Source organism: Eimeria tenella, genomic scaffold, assembly GCF_000499545.2.
Source record: "Eimeria tenella Houghton genomic scaffold, Eth_scaff30, whole genome shotgun sequence".
NCBI lineage: Eukaryota > Apicomplexa > Conoidasida > Eucoccidiorida > Eimeriidae > Eimeria > Eimeria tenella.
In genome coordinates, this window is record NW_013542871.1 from 99172 (window position 1) to 116816 (window position 17645).

Sequence of the window (17645 nt, forward strand, 5' to 3'; positions counted from 1 at the left end):
GCTTCCCATACACCTGTCTCGTAATTGTCATTGATCATTAGGTTTTTCTGATTCTTTCTGAGATGGGAAAATACCTGTTAAAGCTAGCTGAATCCAAGTAGAGTTGAAGAAAATTACCAGCTCAAAATTGTCCTTTGAAAACTGCAACTCATGCGGCAAGGACTTTTCCTTCAGATCAGCTTAAGTGTGAGGCGCTGCCTCACAAGGACAGCTTGGCGCAAAAGGCGCCTGTGCTGTTGCCAGCGTACAACTCATTGTTTGCAGGGCTACAGGGCTATCCAGCTGGACACTGCGATGAAGAGTGCACAAAAGCCTGGGATGACGGTTGAAGCTGACCCCGTGAGAGAGGATACAATCTTGTTCCACTGATCCTGCCTGCGCAAAAACAGCCAACGCTCGCATACTCACAGTCAACCTCACAGAAAAACACAGTTTGTGAGTAATTCAGTGGTGTGATGAAGCCGTTACGCTGTTGCTTACGTGAATGGAGGAGATTTGTCGTCTGGAAAGGCGGAGGGCATCGTCTTGCAAATCAGCGCGTAGCCATTTTCGGAGCTTTGGTCTGAATCACTTTGTAGCGCCGCCTCTGATGCAGTGGCTTTAGTGCAGGTGACAACTTTGCAGTCTGCAGTGGCATCAGATGAGGGGTTGTACAAGGCTACAAAAGAAACGTTGTCTTGATTTTTGTATAGATTTGCGCCTTCAGTCTTTGATGGGGGAAGTCCAGTGAAATTTTCGAAGGCTGCCTTCCAGTGATCAACTGTTTCCTTGCAGTTAGGTTCGGCGGCAGTTAGGGACTTGAAGGCATATGTTCCGTCCTGAAAGGGATTGGTTGCGCCCGCCGCAGCCACTGGGTCTTTTTGCTCCGTCTGACAGAAGAAAAAGGAAAGCGCTGCAGTGCCGGATACTGTTAGTGTTGATGACTCTAAAAGCACCTAGCGCTTCTTAGTGGAATCAAAGGATCCCAAACTGTTCCACTCCCTATCTTGGTCTAGACAGTGGTGGTGACTTCAGAAATATTCTGCGCCGCTTACTGGGACCAGATGTTTGCAGACTTTCATCCACTCGCTACCTTCTTGCAGTTGCTGTTCTGGATCACTTAATTTTTTGCCGTCTGTGGCCTCGGTGAAGTTTGGCAACCCGGCTGCCTCACGAGCCGCATTGAGCTCGCTGAGGCACTTATTACTTTTTCCTGATGCATTTGCATGAAAACAAAGCTCCGTTTTGTTTTGCACCTGCTGAGGCTATTTCTTTGCAAGTAAAATGGACTTGGGGTCGTATGATGAAACTCATTTGCAGCAGCTGACTGAGCGTTTTCGAACGGACACCAGCGCAAGCTTCTGTGAGAAATCGGTGGCACAGTAAAGGTATACTACTTACCCAGAGATGCAGTGTATGTTGGTGCTTGTTGACCTGCCTGTGAGATTTTCAGCAATGAGGCGCTCAGCACCAAGAGCGAGGCGCTGCAAATGTACAGAGACAGCATCTTTCAAAATTTGACCTTCAAAGGATACGGTTACAAAAATTATCTGGAAAACTTTGAAAATAAAATCATTAGGTAAGGAGGGTGCAAAAGAAAAGTGCACTGGCTGCGAGCAATGTGAGTCCTACAGTCAATGGCTCGTTGGTACCGGGCGTTAAGCAGTGGGTAGAAGGGAACGTGCACAACTAAGGTTTCGACCTGCGCTTGCAAAGCTTCACCACTTGAAATCCACCAGTATATCTCTTGATAAAAGTAAGTTGTAAAATGGTTTCACAGGATGATGGTAAAAGGGGACTAAGTCGAATGCAGCGTCCTAGCATGTGATCACCTGAGCTCCAGTTCTACGTGAACAGGGAAGCTTGCACCTGTGTAAATGTGCTAGCCATCGGGAGAACTCTGCTATTTCTATGCCTTCCTGTATAATGCTTTGTTTGGCAGAGAACAGAACCATAGATTTTCGGGAGATATCAAGTTATGGGCTGGCACTGAAAAGAGTCTTTCGCCTTCTCCGTTCGGTTGTCGGCTCAGCAGACAAGACGGGTCCACCTCTCAAAATGCTGGAATATCTCGCCTTTGCGCAAAACTTCAATGTAAGCAGAAGAACTGAATCATTATGGGAGCAAGATAGCGCTTCCCTTGCGGAATTACGTCGCCTTGTTTTTAAGAAAGGCGCCGACGATTTTTTTGGGATGTCAACATGGAGCCTCCTACCTAACGTCACATGCAATCGTGAAAATTGCTGAGCTCGCTACAGTCATTATTTCTCTTGCTCCAAGTCGCGGAGTATACTTCAAGCTGTTTCCTTCAAGTGCCGTGCTGTTTCAACTGCAAAGTTTAACCACGACCAACGACGGCGACGAGGCTCGGCGGGGGCATATGTGCCGAGCATACCACAAGGGAAATACTTTAAATGTCCCACCACAGTACATGGAGAAAATCAAACTGCAGGAGTAAACGGGGTCGTTGTCGCCCCCTTCTGACGTCACAGGGGCGTTTACCTGGGTCATGGTAGCGGGTCCTTCTCTAGCCTTCAAAAGCAGGACTACCAGATACGTCGTGGCTCAGCAATGCTAGCAGCTTAATACTGGCATTTTTAATCAAGAAAGAGCTTACATGATTTCCGGTGGAATTAATTAGGTGAAGGAATTCCCGTTAGCAGGTGGGGCTACGTCACACTCGTTTCTGCTGGCGTAGTATATCTCCATGTGTATAGTGCAGTCAACTTATTGGCTCATTTTCTGGGCCATATTCACTGAACCCAACTGTTCCTTCGAATCTACATGTGGCGCACAGTTGCGGTGGCGAGACTATACGCGTTTTGTGGCTTTCACAGGATGGGTCGTGACTGTATTGAAAATCATCTGCCGCGGGTGCTTGCCAAGAGCGTTTCCTGATTGGCCCAGCCCACAGGGGCACAGAGGGGGAAAATGGACGAGGTAGACGTCATAGATTACCATATCTGGCAATATAATACTTGACAGACGGGCCGAGCAATGCAATGGAAAAACAAAATTGAAGAGATCAAGACGTTGTCTTCACTGCAGGGCTTCCAGCGTCTATCCAGATAAATAACGATAAGCCAAGCCGCAGATGGCGTATGGCAGCTGAAAACAGCCCCGAAAACGTTTTGCCCCAGTTTAAACACATTGCATCCGACCGGGCTCCTTAGGCAAACTGCTGCGAGCTTGCATACGCAGTTTGTTCCCACCCCATATCATCGCTCGACAGGGCTTCCCATACGCCTGCCTTTTTACTGCTGAATATCAGTAGGCTTATCTGATTCTCAGTGAGATGGGAAAAATACCCGTTAAATCTAGCGGGATCCAACTAGCGTTGAGAAATTAACAGTTCAAAATTGTCTTTCGACAACCCTAACGCATGTAGCAAGCATTTGGTGCATGCTGGCTGCGAGAACAAACAGCTTCCGACCCGCCTCAGACAAGCAACAGAAACTGTTCCCTTTTTCACGCTTGAAAAGCGACTGGAAAGGATGTTTCCTTCGGGTCGATTTAAGTGTGAAGCGCTGCTTCTCGAATTTACCTTGAAGCGAAAGGCGCCTGCGCTGTTGCCAGCGTGCAACGCATAGGGTTGCAGTGCTGTCATACTAACTGCCACGATCAAGAATGCTCCTAAGCCTGGGGTGGCTGTTGAAGCTGACCCCGTGAGCGAGGATGAGATCTTGTCCCACTGATCCTGCCTGTGCAAAAACAGCCAACTGTTGTACACTCATAGTCAACGTCAGAGAAAGCCATAGATTGTGAACAATTCGGTGGTGAGTTGAAGGGGTTACGCCGTTGCTTACGTGAATGGGGCAGAATTTCCGTCTGGAAAAGCTGAGGGCATCGTCTTGCAAATCAGCGCGTAGCCATATTCGGGGCTTTGTTCTGAAACACTTTGCGTCTCTTCGTTTTCTGTAGTGGTTTTAGTGCAGGTGACAACTCGGCAGTCTGCAGTGGCATCAGACGAGGGGTTGTACAAGGCTACAAAAGAAACGTTGTCTTGGTTGTTGTAGAGATTTCCAGCTTGACTCTCTGACGGGGGCAGTCCAGTGAAATTTTTGAAGGCTGCCTTCCAGTGATCAACTGTGTCTTTGCAGTTAGGTTCGGCGGCAGTTAGGGACATGAAAGCATATGTTCCTTCCTTAAAGGGATTCTCTGGGTTGGAGGCAGCCACCGGTTGTGTATCCTGCGATTGAGCGAGGGAAAAAGGAAACATAACATTGCCGGAGATGGTTAGTGCCCGTGGTTTTAGAAGTACTCTGCGCCACTTACTGGGATCAAATACTCGCAGATGTTCTTCCACTGGCTGCCGTCGTCTAAATTTCCTTGTTTTGGATCACTTATTTTATCAACGTCTGAAGCCTGTTTGAAGTTGCCCAACCCGGCTGCCTCACGGACAGCACTGACCTCACTGAGGCATTTAACGCTTTTGCCTGCAGCGTTTTCACTGAACCACACTTGGTTTGTGTCATGCATCAAATCAGACTATTTTTTAGCAAGTGTAAAGCACTTGGAATCGCATGACGGAGCTCACTTGCAGTTGCTGACTGTGATTGGTCTACGCCTTCGAACGAATGTCAGCTTACGCCTTCACGAAAAACAGTCACAAAGATATACTAATTACCCAGAGTTGCAGTATAATTTATTGTTGGTGGACTTCCTTGTGAGCCGTCCATGGATGAGGCGCTCAGCACCAAGAACGAGGCGCCGAAAAGTAATGGTATGCACACAGGCAACATTTTTGAAGTTTTGAATTTTAAACCACGCGGCTGCAAAGATATTCCTTAGTGCACCTTAAAGGGGAAATCACTTGGTAGAGGAGATGCAAAATAAAGCTATATTTGCAGGAAACAGTGGGAGTCCTTCTGCCAGTACCTCTGTGGAATGGGACACTGGGAAATGGGCGGGAGGGAGCGTCGACAGCTAAGGTCTGGATCTGTGCTTGCAGAGCTTGTCCACTTGAAATCCAACCAATATATCTCTTGAAAAACACACATTTGCAAACACGTCCTTTCAGGGTGAGTAAAGAGGAGACTAAAAAGAGTGCAGCTTGCTAGCAAATTCACCGCGCACTGACTAGATCTGGGTGAACACCGAAGTGTGAAGCTCTGCAAGTGCGCGACCCCCTGGAAAACTCCACTCTTTCTATGTTTTTTATAATTGCTGCTCTTACCAAGAACTAAACTGTAACCCTGTGCGGGATTTCAAGCCATCGTCTTTAACCATCATTGCATTTCCCCTGGCTTCAGGGGCCAGCTGGCAGGGGCACAGGGCGGTGAAACATTAGACGAAGAAAATGTCATACCGTCCTGTATCTAGCATAACAGTACTTGATTTCCGGATATAACTAAACTATGGAGAGAAACGAAATGAACGAGGTCAAATCCGGTCTCCCTCAAGTGATCGCCAGCATCCAGGGACCAAGGCCAACGCGCCAACTCACAGATAGTGGTCATCAGCTAAATGCGACATCTAGAGCATTTCGATGTGATTTCGACACTCTCTGAGTGTCCGGGCAACTCTGATGGGAGGTTCGGAGACATCAATGAAGCCTCTGTGCCCTCCGCATATTTGCATTTGACAAAGCAAGCTTAAGGCGTGTCAGGTGTTGCTGAATATCTAGTAGGCTCAGATACATCTTAATAAAACGTAACTGTTGTATCTCGTAGAATACTACCATGGTTGGTGAAGATTTTTCCTTGACGACTGCAGTGCACGGAAGAAGCATTTAGTTGAGGTCAGCACTGAAAGTTGACAGCTCCAAACCTATCTCGGGCCGGCAACGGGACTCAATTACTTTTCTGCGCTGCAAAATCGACCAGACGGCGCTTTTTTGTCCATTTTCCGTGAATACAGTGCTTCACAAACGTTGTTATATGCAAAGTCACATTTGCGTGTAATAGCGCACAGTCTTCAGTTCATAGACTCCAGCGTCATAGCGCTGTCAGACTAAAGACTGCGAGTAAAAATACACCAAAACCTGGGATGGCGACTGAAGCTGACCCCGTGAGCGAAGATATGATTCTGTCCCACTGATCCTGCCTGCGCAAAAGCAGCAAACGCTTGCATACTCACAGCCCACTTCACGGGAAGCTATGCTTTGCGGACTCTTCAAAGGTGAAATGAACGGGTAGCATCCAGACCTACGTAAATGGAACAGAATCGTTGTTTGTAAAAGCGGTAGGTATCGTCTTGCAAATCATCCCGTAGCCATATTCCTTGCTTTCCTGTGGATCACTTTGTTGCTCCGACCCTCCAGTGGTAGTGGTTTTAGTGCAAGTGATAACTCGACAATCTGCAGTGGCATCGGATGAGGGGTTGTACAAGGCTACAAAAGAAACGTTGTCCTGGCTGTTGTACAGCTGTCCTGCTTGGCTCTTTGATGGAGGCAGTCCGGAGAAGTTTTTGAAGGCTGACTTCCAGTAATCAACTGCCTCCTTGCAGTTAGGTTCTGCGGTGGTGAGGGACTTGAACGCATATATTCCTTGTTCAAATGGTTTCGCTGCACTTGCCGCCTTTGCAGGTTCTGTTTGCGTCTGAGGCATGAAAAACGAAAGTGTTACCGTGCAGAGATCACGAAAGATCCACCTGCTAAGTTTCCCCGTGAAACTTACTGGAATCAAATATTCGCAGAGTTTTCTCCATTCGGTATCTGGTTGTAACTCTGAAGTGCCTGGATCACTCAATTGTCCGTCCCCTGAGGCCTCTCCGAAGTTGGGCAACCCAGCTGCCTCGCGCGCAGTGTTGACCTCGCCGAGGCATATCACATTTTCCCCTGCAGCCATTGAATCAGAGTAAGTCAAATTTTTGTGATGCTTAGGCCGAGAATATATTTTAGCAAATCAAATAAAAACGGGACCGTCTGCCACAATCCGGTAGGAGCTGACTGCGACTGTCCTGTGTCCCCTGGAACGGAGCCAGCCGAAGCATCAGTTCGAATCGAGCGGAACTACAGTGCATACAGCATACCGCGGGATGCGGTGTACTTGATTGTTGGCTGATTTCCTTGTGAGCTGCCCAAAATTGAGCCGCTCAGCACCAGTAGCGAGGCGCTCAATAGCTTTCGGATATTCCGATGAAGCATATTTGCCGGATTGACTTCGAAGAATCAAGGATTCGAAATCAGAAAAATTAAACAGAAAGGGAAGGCCGCTAGCGAAGGAATGCGAATGAAAGTTTTACTGGAGGCCGACCATGTGCGTTCTCAAGGATCGTGCAGCAAGCAGTGGGCGATAGGGAACACAGACTGAACTTCAGCTCTATGCGCGCTGTGCTACATCACTTGAGATCCAATCAAAGAATCAATCAAAAAAAGGAAACTTCAAAAACACAGGGCAGAATGAGGAATGGGAAGCCTAAAACGAAAACCACCTCCCCAACAGACTTCGCAGTCACCTGACCACTAGATCCACATGAACGTGTGAAGCATGCCTCTGTGTTCACGTCCTCCTCTGTATGCGAAATCGAATCTTCCCATAAGTATTTCTAATATGTGCTATAGTTTTGAGTCCGAGGCAGTAAATGAGTGACGGGTTTCAAGGTGCCTGTCGACCTGAACCAGAGCTTGCTGTTTCCTCTGCAGCCGAGCAGGCGCGAAATGAACAACGCTAATAAGCATGGAGTATCTGATCTCTCCAAGAACAATTCTACATACGAATAGTAATCAAAACACTAGACGGGGCCAGTTGTCGGTTCCCGCATGGCCATACGTTGTTTTGCTTTTTCCCTGTAGCGAAGAGCGGCAGCTCTCAGGAGTCGTCAGAGGGCCTTCTAGTAGCACTACGAAAAAGCTTAAAATTCGTCACTAATGCCTGGCAGGTGGTGTACTGCACCAAGCTTTCAATAACCAATTGTACACCCAACACTACTATGCATGCAATATCTGGTCTCTCCAAGAAAAATTCTAAATATGAAAAGTAACCCAAAAACTAGACCTGGCCGGTTGTCGGTTCCCGCATGACCATACGTGGTTTTGCTTTTTCCCTGTAGAGCGGGAGCTCTCTGGAGTTGTCAGAGGGCCTTCTGACAGCACTACGAAGAAGCTTAAAATCCGTCACTAATGCCTAAGAGGTGTTGTACTGCGCCAAATTTTCCACAACCAATTGTGTGTGGCAGATGAATGCCGCTGCCAGCGCAGACTGGCCATATTGCGTCTAAAAGAGTTATACTAGCTTCACACATGAGGAATACCACGACCAGTTTTGTTCTAGTAGATAACTGTACCATTTGCTCCGAGAAACAACCACATAGTAATTCGGCATTATCTAGTTTCCCGTCATCGATCGCAGAATCAGCAGGCGATTGGAAAATGCTACATTAGTAAATTTATTTATCATTAGAGAGCTCAAACTAAAAAGGTCCGCCGTTCCTTATTCCGCCAGTAGCGTCGTAATCATCTGCCGCAAACATTTCTCACTGACGTTTCCTGCTGGAACCAGCCGGCAGGGACACAAATAGGTGGCAAATAGACGAAGAAGAGGTCATAGCGTACCATATCCAGCATTATAATATTTCACTGATTCACAGAATAATTCAAGTGAAGAAAACGAGATGAAAGAGTGCGAGATGCCGCTTTTATTAGAAGCTCGTCAATGCCTACCGAGACCCACGATGACAAGCCAAGCCGCAGATTGTTTGTTGCAGGTGGATGCAGCCCCTGCAGACATGGAATTAGTTTGAAGACAATGAGCTTGGCCGGGCAAAGCACCCACCTGCTTGCTTATTGCCGGATATCAGAAGGTTTACTTAATTCCCAATGAGATGGCAACGATGCAAGCTGAATCTAGTGGAAACCTAATGGAGTTGAGGGACGGCGAAGGCTCAAAAATCTCTTTTGACGGCTCTAACGTTTACAGGAACCACTGAGTCCACGCTACCTGCGAGGGTGAGCAGCCTCGAATCATCTTCAGATCAGGGACAAACATGAATTATCCCTTCATATTGCGAAAACGACCAGGGGGTGCGTTTTGGGCGATTCAGCCTGAAACTGAAATGGTTCTTTGTGGATTTAGTTCGACACAAAGCCGCAATCGCGGGCAGTAGCACCTCGTCGCTTATAAGGTCACGGTGCTGTCATACTTAACAGTGTGACTAAGAATACACCAAAACCTGGGAAGGCGATTGCAGCTGAACCCGTGAGTGACGATGCGATTCCGTCCCACTGATCCTGCCTGCGCAAAAGCAGCCGAAGCTAGTAACCTCCCAGTCCACACCATGAATAGTAATGTATTGCGGAGTATTCGGTGGTTGGATGAAACTCTGGCGCTGAAACTTACGTGAATGGAGCAGAATCATTGCTTGTAAAAGGGGTAGGTATCGTCTTGCAAATTATCGCGTAGCCATTTTCTTTACTTCCCTGTGGATCACTGCTCACGACTGATTCTCCAGGAGTTGTGGTTTTAGTGCAAGTGATAACTCGGCAATCTGCAGTGGCATCAGATGCGGGGTTGTACAAGGCTACAAAAGAAACGTTTTCTTGGCTGTTGTACAGCTGTCCTGCTTGACTCTTTGATGGTGGCAGTCCGGAGAAATTTTTGAAGGCCGACTTCCAGTAATCAACTGTCTCCTTGCAGTTAGGTTCTGCGGTGGTGAGGGACTTGAACGCATATGTTCCTTGTTCAAATGGTTTCGCTGCACTTGCCGCCTCTACAGGTTCTGTTTGCGTCTGAAACATGAAAAAAGAAAGTGCTGCCCTGTAGGATATCACGAGAGATCCACCTGCTAAGTTTCCCCGTGAAACTTACTGGAATCAAATATTCGCAGAGTTTTCTCCATTCAGTGTCTTTGCCTAGCTCTGAAGTGCCTGGATCACTCAATTGTCCGTCCCCTGAGGCCTCTCCGAAGTTGGGCAACCCAGCTGCCTCGCGTACAGCGTTGATCTCGCTGAGGCACTTCACACTTCCGCCTGCAGCCATTGAATTCGAACACACCCAATGTTTTGTAATAGATCGGCTGAGTTTGTCGTTTGGCCAATTAAAAAAAAAGGCGATCTTCTGCCGTAGGTCGCCAGCAGTTGACTGAGACTGTACCTGCGTGCCTTGGAACGCACGCCAGCCCAATCATCAGTTCGAATCGAGCGGCATCGTAAGGGTATACAACATACCGCGAGATGCAGTGTACTTGATTGTTGGTGGAGTTTCTTGTGAGCTACCCCATCTCGAAGCGCTCAGCACCAGCAGCGAGGCGCTCAGTAGCCTTTGGAAATACCAGTGAGGCATATTTGCAGGCCTGATATTGAAAAATCACGGCTGCGAAGAAAATAAGGTTGAAGAAAAAAGAAAGACCACTAGCGAACGGAATGAGAAGCAAAATTCTTTATTTAGGGCCGACGACGTGAGTCCCCTCCGGGATCGTGCAGTAACAGGTGGGCGTTACGGAACGCACACTGAGCTTCAGCTCTATGTGCGCTGTGCTACATCATTTGAGATCCAATCAAACAATCAATTAAAAAAGAAGACCTTGAAAACATAGGGCAGAATGCGGAATAGTGAGCCTAAAACGAAAACCACCTCCCCAACAAACTTCGCAGTCACCTGAGCACTAGACCCACATGAACATGTGAAGCATGCCCCCGTGATCACGTCCTCCTAAATACGCGAAATCTAACCTTCCCATGAGTAATTCTAATATATGCTATATTTTTGAGCCCAATGTGGTAAATGGGTGACGGGTTTCAAGGTGCCTGTCAATCTGAACGAGAGCTTGTTCTTCAATATTTCCTCTGTAGCCGGCCAGGCGCAAAACACCCAACACTACTATGCATGCAATATCTGGTCTCTCCAAGAAAAATTCTAAATATGAAAAGTAACCCAAAAACTAGACCTGGCCGGTTGTCGGTTCCCGCATGACCATATGTGGTTTTGCTTTTTCCCTGTAGAGCGGGAGCTCTCTGGAGTTGTCAGAGGGCCTTCTGTCAGCACTACGAAGAAGCTTAAAATCCGTCACTAATGCCTAAGAGGTGTTGTACTGCGCCAAATTTTCCACAACCAATTGTGTGTGGCAGGTGAATGCCGCTGCCAGCACGGACTGGCCATACTGCGTCCAAAATAGTTATACTAGTTTCACACACCACGAACGGTCTTGTTCTAGTAGATAACTGTACCATTTGCTCTGTGGAAGAGCTGCGTAGTAGTTCGGCACCTTCTAGTTTCCCTTTATCGGTGGCAAAATCAGCAGATGATTGGCAAGTGCTGCAGTAGTAAATTCATTTGTCGTTGGAGAGCTCAAACTAAACAGGTCGGCTACTCTCTATTCCGGAAAATGAAATAAGCAAGTAAAGCCTGCATATTGCACAGCTTCAATTAAATTGTGGGCCAGAACTGGAAGAAGCCTGCGAAAAGATGCTTTGGAAAAAAATACGAAAAAAATATTCTCGGTTGGCTCTTGTGCAACGTTTCAGGATCGCACCAAAAATAAGCTGGAACACGGCGCAGGTGGAAGTTCCGAGAGGATAGCACGAAACAACATAAACTCGTAATGCCGAATATCACAATGGCAAGAGCAACAAAGCTTGGAGCTGCTCTAGATGCGGAGCCTGCGGGAGAAGATGTGATCTTGTCCCACTGCTCCTGCCTGCGAAAGCTCCATAATTATATGGGCGCGATTCAGTTCATCTGACAGCAATTAGGGCGAAGTGGGTAGCGTTGTGATGCAAGGGCGAAGGTGCTACTTACGTGAGTGGAGCAGAAGTGTCGCTTGTAAAAGCCACAGACATTGTCTTGCAAATCAGCCCATGGCCTTTTTTTGTAGTGGCGCTTTCCCCACAAGTTGATGTGACTCCCGAACGTGATGGCGAAGACGTCGTTTGGGTGCAAGTAACGACTCGGCAGCCCGCAGTAGCATTAGAAGAAAGTTTGTAGAGGACTACAAAAGAAACATTGTCCTGATTTTTGTAGTGTTTCGTCTTCAGTCTTTGACGGCGGAAGGTCAGTGAAGTTTTTGAAGTCTGCATTCCAGTAGTCAACTGTTTGCTTGCAATTGGGTTGCGTGTCATCAAAGGACTTAAAAGCATATGTTCCGCCTTCAAATGGTTTCGTTACGCTCGCTTCAGTCACTGGTGCCGTTTCTTGAGTCTGAGCAAAGGAATAACGTAACGTTTTAGGGCAGGACAATGCTGTTGGTCATGACGTCGGTAGTATTTTGTGCCGCTTACGGGAATTAAATATTCGCAAAATTTTTCCAATCGTTGCCTTCCTGTAGCTCTGCTCCTTTTGGGTTGTCTAATTTTTTATCGTCTGTAGCCTCTGCGAAGTTGGACAGCCCAACCATCTCGAATGCAGTGTTGACCTCGCTGAGGCAAACGGGGCTTTGCCCTGCAGCAGTTGGAGTCAGACGCATCTGCACTTTGTGACGCTTCAGCGGAAGCTTGTCCTTGAAATTAGACTGGACGGTGCACAGCGTAGTAGGGCTCACTTGAAGGAATAGCCCAGCGAAGCTCACCTTTGGAAGTTGCCAGAGATCCTGTCTCTATGCTACTGAACGCAAGACGACCTACGAAGTGAACTGCATCCTACAGGTTTACTATTTTCCGGGAGATGCAGCCTAGAAGCTGCAACGTACGACTGGTAGGGAGCGTGCTGCTTCATGTTCCAACACGAAGTGCGTGTGACAGGCAAATGCATAGGCACTCCATGTTACCTCCGAACCCGTGATTCTACCTCGAGAAACGGGAGACTTCATAAATAATTCTATGTATTCTCCATGAAAAGTATAGTACTTGGCCGAAGGGCCAAAATTGAGTGCCAGCAACCACACATCATTTCGTTTCCCTCTCTCTAGACCACAATTAGCGAATGATTGGCAGGCGCCACAGTAACAGCACAATTTGTCATGGAGAAGCAGAAATAAACGGCATTTCTTGGTTACAGAAAATGCGGTAAACAAACAAGGCGTGCATGGCACAAAGCTGCGATTAAACTGTAGCTCAGAACTGCAAGAAGACCGTGAAGGGATGGTTTGGGAAAATGCGAAAAGTCTTCTCGCTTGACATGCGCCACGTCTCATGGCTACACCAAAAAGTCAGGAAGAGCGCGATGCAGGTCGCACTTTCCAACTGGAAGGAAGAATATCACAGTAGAGTGGTGATGACGAGTGTCACAATTGCAAGAGCAACAAAGCTTGGAGCTGCTATCGATGCGGAACCTGTGACAGACGATACGATCCTCTCCCACTGCTCCTGCCTGCAAATCACGCGCATTCCCATAGACAAGATTCAGTCCAACTCATAGCAATGGAGGCGATGTGGGTTGCACTGCAGTGCATGAGCTAAATTCTTGCGTACGTGAATGGAGCAGAGCTGCCAGTTCCAAAAGCAGCAGGCATTGTCTTGCAAATCAACGCATAGCCGTTTTTCGTAGTTCCGCTTCCCGAATAAGTTGACCCCACTGCATCATCTGTAGCAGAGGTAGTCGTTTGAGTGCAAGTGACAACTCGGCAGTCTGCAGTGGCTCTAGATGAAGGGTTGAAGAGGGCTACAAAAGAAACGTTGTCTTGATTTTTGTACAGGTTTTCGTCTTCAGTCTTTGATGGCGGAAGGCCAGTGAAGTTTTTGAAGGCTGCCTTCCAGGAATCAACTGTTTCCTTGCAGTTAGGCTTCGCCGCAGTTAGGGACTTGAAAGCATATGTTCCGTCTTGAAATGGACTCGCTGCACTTGGCTCAGCCATTGCAGCTGTTTCTTGCGTCTGAGCAAAGGAAGAAGGTAATGCTACATGACAGGATTACCCTTATAGCCACGACATTGATATTTTTCTGTCCCGCCTACCGGAATCAAATGTGTGCAAACTTTTTTCCACTCGCTGTTGTCCTGTAGCTCTGATGCGTCTGGAGCAGTTAATTTGGTGCCGTCCGATGCTGTTGTGAAGTTGGTTAGCCCAGCTGCCTCACGCGCAGCGTTGACCTCGCTAAGGCACTCGACGTCTTCCCCTGCAGCAAACGCATCCAGACACATCTACATTTTGAGATGTTTCACCTGAAGCTGCTTCTTGAAATATAGAGCGACTAGGAATAACGTAGCTGACTCGCTTGCAGGAGTGGGGAGTTGATTGCGGTACTGTCTCCGTGATACTGAACGCAGGATGGCCTGGTAGCTTCACTATGACGCGAACAACTGGGCAAAGGCTTGCTGCTCACCAAGACTTGCAGTGTACTTGATCGTGGGCCCAGTTGCTGGTGAGCTGCCTAGAGTTGAGGTGCTCAGCACAAAGAACAAACTGCTGAGAAGTAATGGTAGGCCCCAATGAAACATCTTTGAGGAGTGACCTTTAAAAATTCAAAAAAGAAATGTAAAAAAGAGGACTGTGAGCGAAGGCAGTGCAGAAGGACGCAATGCCGGGAGCCAGTGGTTTGTTTCCTGGTGACGTTAATCCCTGTTTGGAGATCCTTCGGTGAGCAGTGGCCGTGCATTGGAACGCGCAACACCGAACCGTAGATCTGTGCTCGCAGCGCTGTAACACTTGAAATTCATTCAAGTTATAAATTGAAAAGCATAATATTTTCGGAAACATGGGGCCTATTGAATGTGAATGGGAAGACTTAAGCGGAGACGCCTGGCTAGATCTTTGCAATCCCCTGAGCACTAGATCTTCACGAGGAGGCGAGGCGCATGAGCGTGTGTGCAGATGCCCTATTCCGCAGGCGAAATCTGATCATTGTCGGACCTCATCTACGATCTGCTGCGCGTACGAACACACAATGATAAATGAGCTGCAGGTTTCAAGGTATTTTTCTGTTTCGAAAGGCGGCTCTTAAAAACTCTGCTTTGCTCCGCGGCGAGGCTGCCGGAAGTGCTCACTGCCTAGTCGACTGAAATAGCAGGCCTATCTAAAGGAAACTTCGAATATGAAGCGGAAAGGAAGCATTTGACCTGGCAAGTTGTCGGTGTCCATGTCTTGTGTCTGTCCTGCCTTTTCCCGGCAACGGCGAGCTGGGTTTCCCTAAGCTTGAGCATCTTCTTTCAACACCACAACACAACCCAAAAGCTAATACGAATGTCTGGTTGGCAATAGCCTTCTCAAACACTTCAATAACGAAGTGCGTGTCCCAGGCAAACGCCGCTGCCTGCACGGTAGGGGCAGAAGAATATGACTCCAAATCCCTTATAGCCCCACTAGAAGCACCACAGGCAACACATATAATTTTATTCTATAGGTCTGTTTACTAATAGGGCAAGGAGACGTTCTAGCGTACCACCTTATAACCCAGCAACATCTACATTCCTCTTCGTTTGTAGCGGAACCATCAAATGATTGACTGGCGTTACAATGGCAGGCATAATTTCTCATTGAGAGAGCTGGAACTTGGAACATCTGCCTCTCAGCATCCCAGATAATGCTGCAACTATACACGGCTTGCGTCATGCAGAGCTGCGATGAAATTGTGGGTTAGAAATAGGAGAAGTTTGTGGAGTGATGATTTGAGAAAAGTGCGGGAAGAGAGTCGTCCAGGAATTACTTAACATTCTCAGGTCCGGTGAGTCGAGGTGGAAACAACCGGAAAGGTTCCTGCCTCTCACATGTACTAGTAGGTGCTATACTACTGCTTCTTGACTGACACGTGTGCCGTGTCTCACCACGGCGCCGGAAATCGGACAGAAAACGGTGCAGGTGGTAGTTCCCAGATGATAGCACGAAACATCATAAAGTCATAATGCCGAACGTCACAATGGCAAGAGCAATCAGGCTTGGAGCTGCTATTGACCCGGAACCTGTAAGCGAAGACATGATCTTGTCCCACTGCGCCTGCCTGAGAAATGTCATCAACCGCATGCGCATTATGCACACGAAAATACGGCAATCGCAACCTCGTGAGCAGATCCGTGACGGGAAGGCCACCGTGTTACTTACGTGAATGGAGCAGAGGTGTCACTTGCAAAGGCAGTAGGCATCGTCTTGCAAAGCAATGCGTAGCCTTTTTTCGTAGTCTCGCTGCCCCCATCCGCTTGTACTCTTGTAGGTCCTGGCGTTGTAGTGGTGGTATTCGTTTGAGTGCACGTGACGACACGGCAGTCCGCAGTGGCACTAGATGAAGGGTTGTACACAGCTACAAAAGAAACGTTGTCTTGATCGTCGTACAGTGTTCCACCTTCCTTCTTTGAAGGCGGGAGTCCAGTGAAGTTTTCGTAGGCTGCCTTCCAGTAATCAATTGTTTCCTTGCAGTTTGGTTGCTCGGCAGTGAGGGACTTGAAAGCATACGTTCCTTTTTCAAAGGGATTCGCTGAGCTTGTCTTAGCCGCTGTCTCCGTTTGCTGCATCGGAGAGAATGAACACAGAAATGCCAGTGCAGGATGGCCTTGGGGGCCTTTACCTCGAAATACTGTGAGCCACTTACTGGGATCAAATACTCGCAAAGCTTTTTCCATTTTTCGCTTAGTTCTCCTTCCTCTGGTGCTGGAATACTTAATTCTGCGTCACCTGAAGCCTGCCCGAAGTCGTGCAGCCCAGCTGCCTCACGCGCGGCATTGATGTCGCTGAGGCACTCGACGTTATTGCCTGCAGCAGTGCATTTGCATTCAGACATACCTACGTTTTCCTTTCGTATTAGTTGGTCCTATTCCTTGAAAGGTAGAATGGAATCAGGGTCGTGTACCGGAACTCACCTACAGAAATTGACGCGTACCATGTCACCAAACACAAGTCACACTAAGGTTCAGAATAGAATGTGCAACAGAGTAAATGTGCACCACATACCAAGAGATGCAGTGTAGGTGACTGTTTCTTCAGTTTCTTGTGAGTTGCCCAGAGTTGTGGCGCTCAGCATCAAAAATGAAATCCTGAGAATGGGTGGTAGCTTCCGCTGCAGCATCTTCGAGTGTTGGCCTTGAAAATCACGGATGTGAAAGACTTACAGGAGAAAATATGAAAGCGCAGGGCTGTCTGAGAATGCTGTGCAAAAGAAAAGCAGTGCAAAAGCAACAATTTTTGTACCAAACAGCTTCACGTGCGCTGCCCTCAATCCGTCGAGGGGACCAGCTGTGACCACTGGCCCTTTGGAAACGCGCAGCACTGTAGTCTCGATCTGTGCTTGCAGAACTGCACCGCCTGAAATTCATTACATTACGAATGCAAAGCATTAGTAGTTGGAAATTTTGAGGAGAATGAATCTCAATCTTCGGGAGTCAAACGAAGATACACATCTACACAACTTCGTAGCCACCTAAGTAGTAGATTCACGAGAACACGTCAAGCCTGCACCACTATACGTGTCTCGTTCTGTTAGCGAAAATAAATCTCCCTATAGCTTTTTAGGATGTGATGCTTATTTATCTTTGTTAAGGTTCAAAATGGCAAGCGAGGTGCATGTTGTTTCGCGGCTAAGCGACCCGAAGATCTGACGCCCTATGTGGAGCAAGGTGTCGTTTCTCTAGTGGCTACACATTGTTTTGTCCCGTCCCTCTAGTAGCGAGCTGCGCTCCTATGTAGTCACACAGAGATGCCTCCGCCTACACGCGCGAAGCTGCCTAGAAGCTGCTACTTAGGACTGGTAAGTAGTGTTGGGCTCCAAGTTCCAACACGAAGGGTATAAGGCAGGCGAATGCTGCTGCTGACATTGGCATTCCATATTACCTCCAAACCCGCTATAAACAATTCTATTTATTCTACGTGGAAAATACACTATTTGGCCGAAGGGCCAGACTTGTGTGCCAGTGACCCTGCATCATCTCATCTCC

At 47.7% G+C, this 17645-nt stretch overlaps 6 protein-coding genes across 6 annotated transcripts; all 6 read right to left on the reverse strand.

The window, feature by feature from the left end:
* Positions 1-266: 266 nt before the first annotated feature.
* Positions 267-1486, reverse strand: ETH_00034950 (SAG family member (sag7); the record flags this gene model as incomplete). Its single annotated transcript, XM_013375900.1, has 4 exons — positions 267-375; positions 481-869; positions 1035-1192; positions 1381-1486. 4 exons carry the CDS (start codon positions 1484-1486, stop codon positions 267-269), a joined length of 762 nt encoding a protein of 253 aa, XP_013231354.1.
* Positions 1487-3574: 2088 nt separating this feature from the next.
* On the reverse strand, positions 3575-4721 carry ETH_00034955 (SAG family member; the record flags this gene model as incomplete). The annotated part of the gene is made up of 4 exons (XM_013375901.1): positions 3575-3680; positions 3786-4168; positions 4255-4415; positions 4607-4721. Coding segments are annotated over 4 exons (765 nt in total), but the record flags the coding sequence as incomplete, so codon positions are not given.
* A 1194-nt stretch (positions 4722-5915) lies between these two features.
* On the reverse strand, positions 5916-7066 carry ETH_00034960 (SAG family member (sag5); the record flags this gene model as incomplete). Its single annotated transcript, XM_013375902.1, has 4 exons — positions 5916-6024; positions 6130-6518; positions 6597-6757; positions 6952-7066. The coding sequence occupies 4 exons, from the start codon at positions 7064-7066 to the stop codon at positions 5916-5918; spliced, it is 774 nt and encodes a 257-aa protein (XP_013231356.1).
* Positions 7067-9043: 1977 nt separating this feature from the next.
* On the reverse strand, positions 9044-10199 carry ETH_00034965 (SAG family member; the record flags this gene model as incomplete). Its single annotated transcript, XM_013375903.1, has 4 exons — positions 9044-9152; positions 9258-9646; positions 9726-9886; positions 10085-10199. The coding sequence occupies 4 exons, from the start codon at positions 10197-10199 to the stop codon at positions 9044-9046; spliced, it is 774 nt and encodes a 257-aa protein (XP_013231357.1).
* Positions 10200-13048: 2849 nt separating this feature from the next.
* Positions 13049-14225, reverse strand: ETH_00034970 (SAG family member; the record flags this gene model as incomplete). The annotated part of the gene is made up of 4 exons (XM_013375904.1): positions 13049-13160; positions 13262-13662; positions 13743-13903; positions 14111-14225. The coding sequence occupies 4 exons, from the start codon at positions 14223-14225 to the stop codon at positions 13049-13051; spliced, it is 789 nt and encodes a 262-aa protein (XP_013231358.1).
* A 1387-nt stretch (positions 14226-15612) lies between these two features.
* On the reverse strand, positions 15613-16780 carry ETH_00034975 (SAG family member (sag10); the record flags this gene model as incomplete). Its single annotated transcript, XM_013375905.1, has 4 exons — positions 15613-15721; positions 15823-16223; positions 16307-16467; positions 16666-16780. The coding sequence occupies 4 exons, from the start codon at positions 16778-16780 to the stop codon at positions 15613-15615; spliced, it is 786 nt and encodes a 261-aa protein (XP_013231359.1).
* Between the last annotated feature and the right edge of the window lie 865 nt (positions 16781-17645).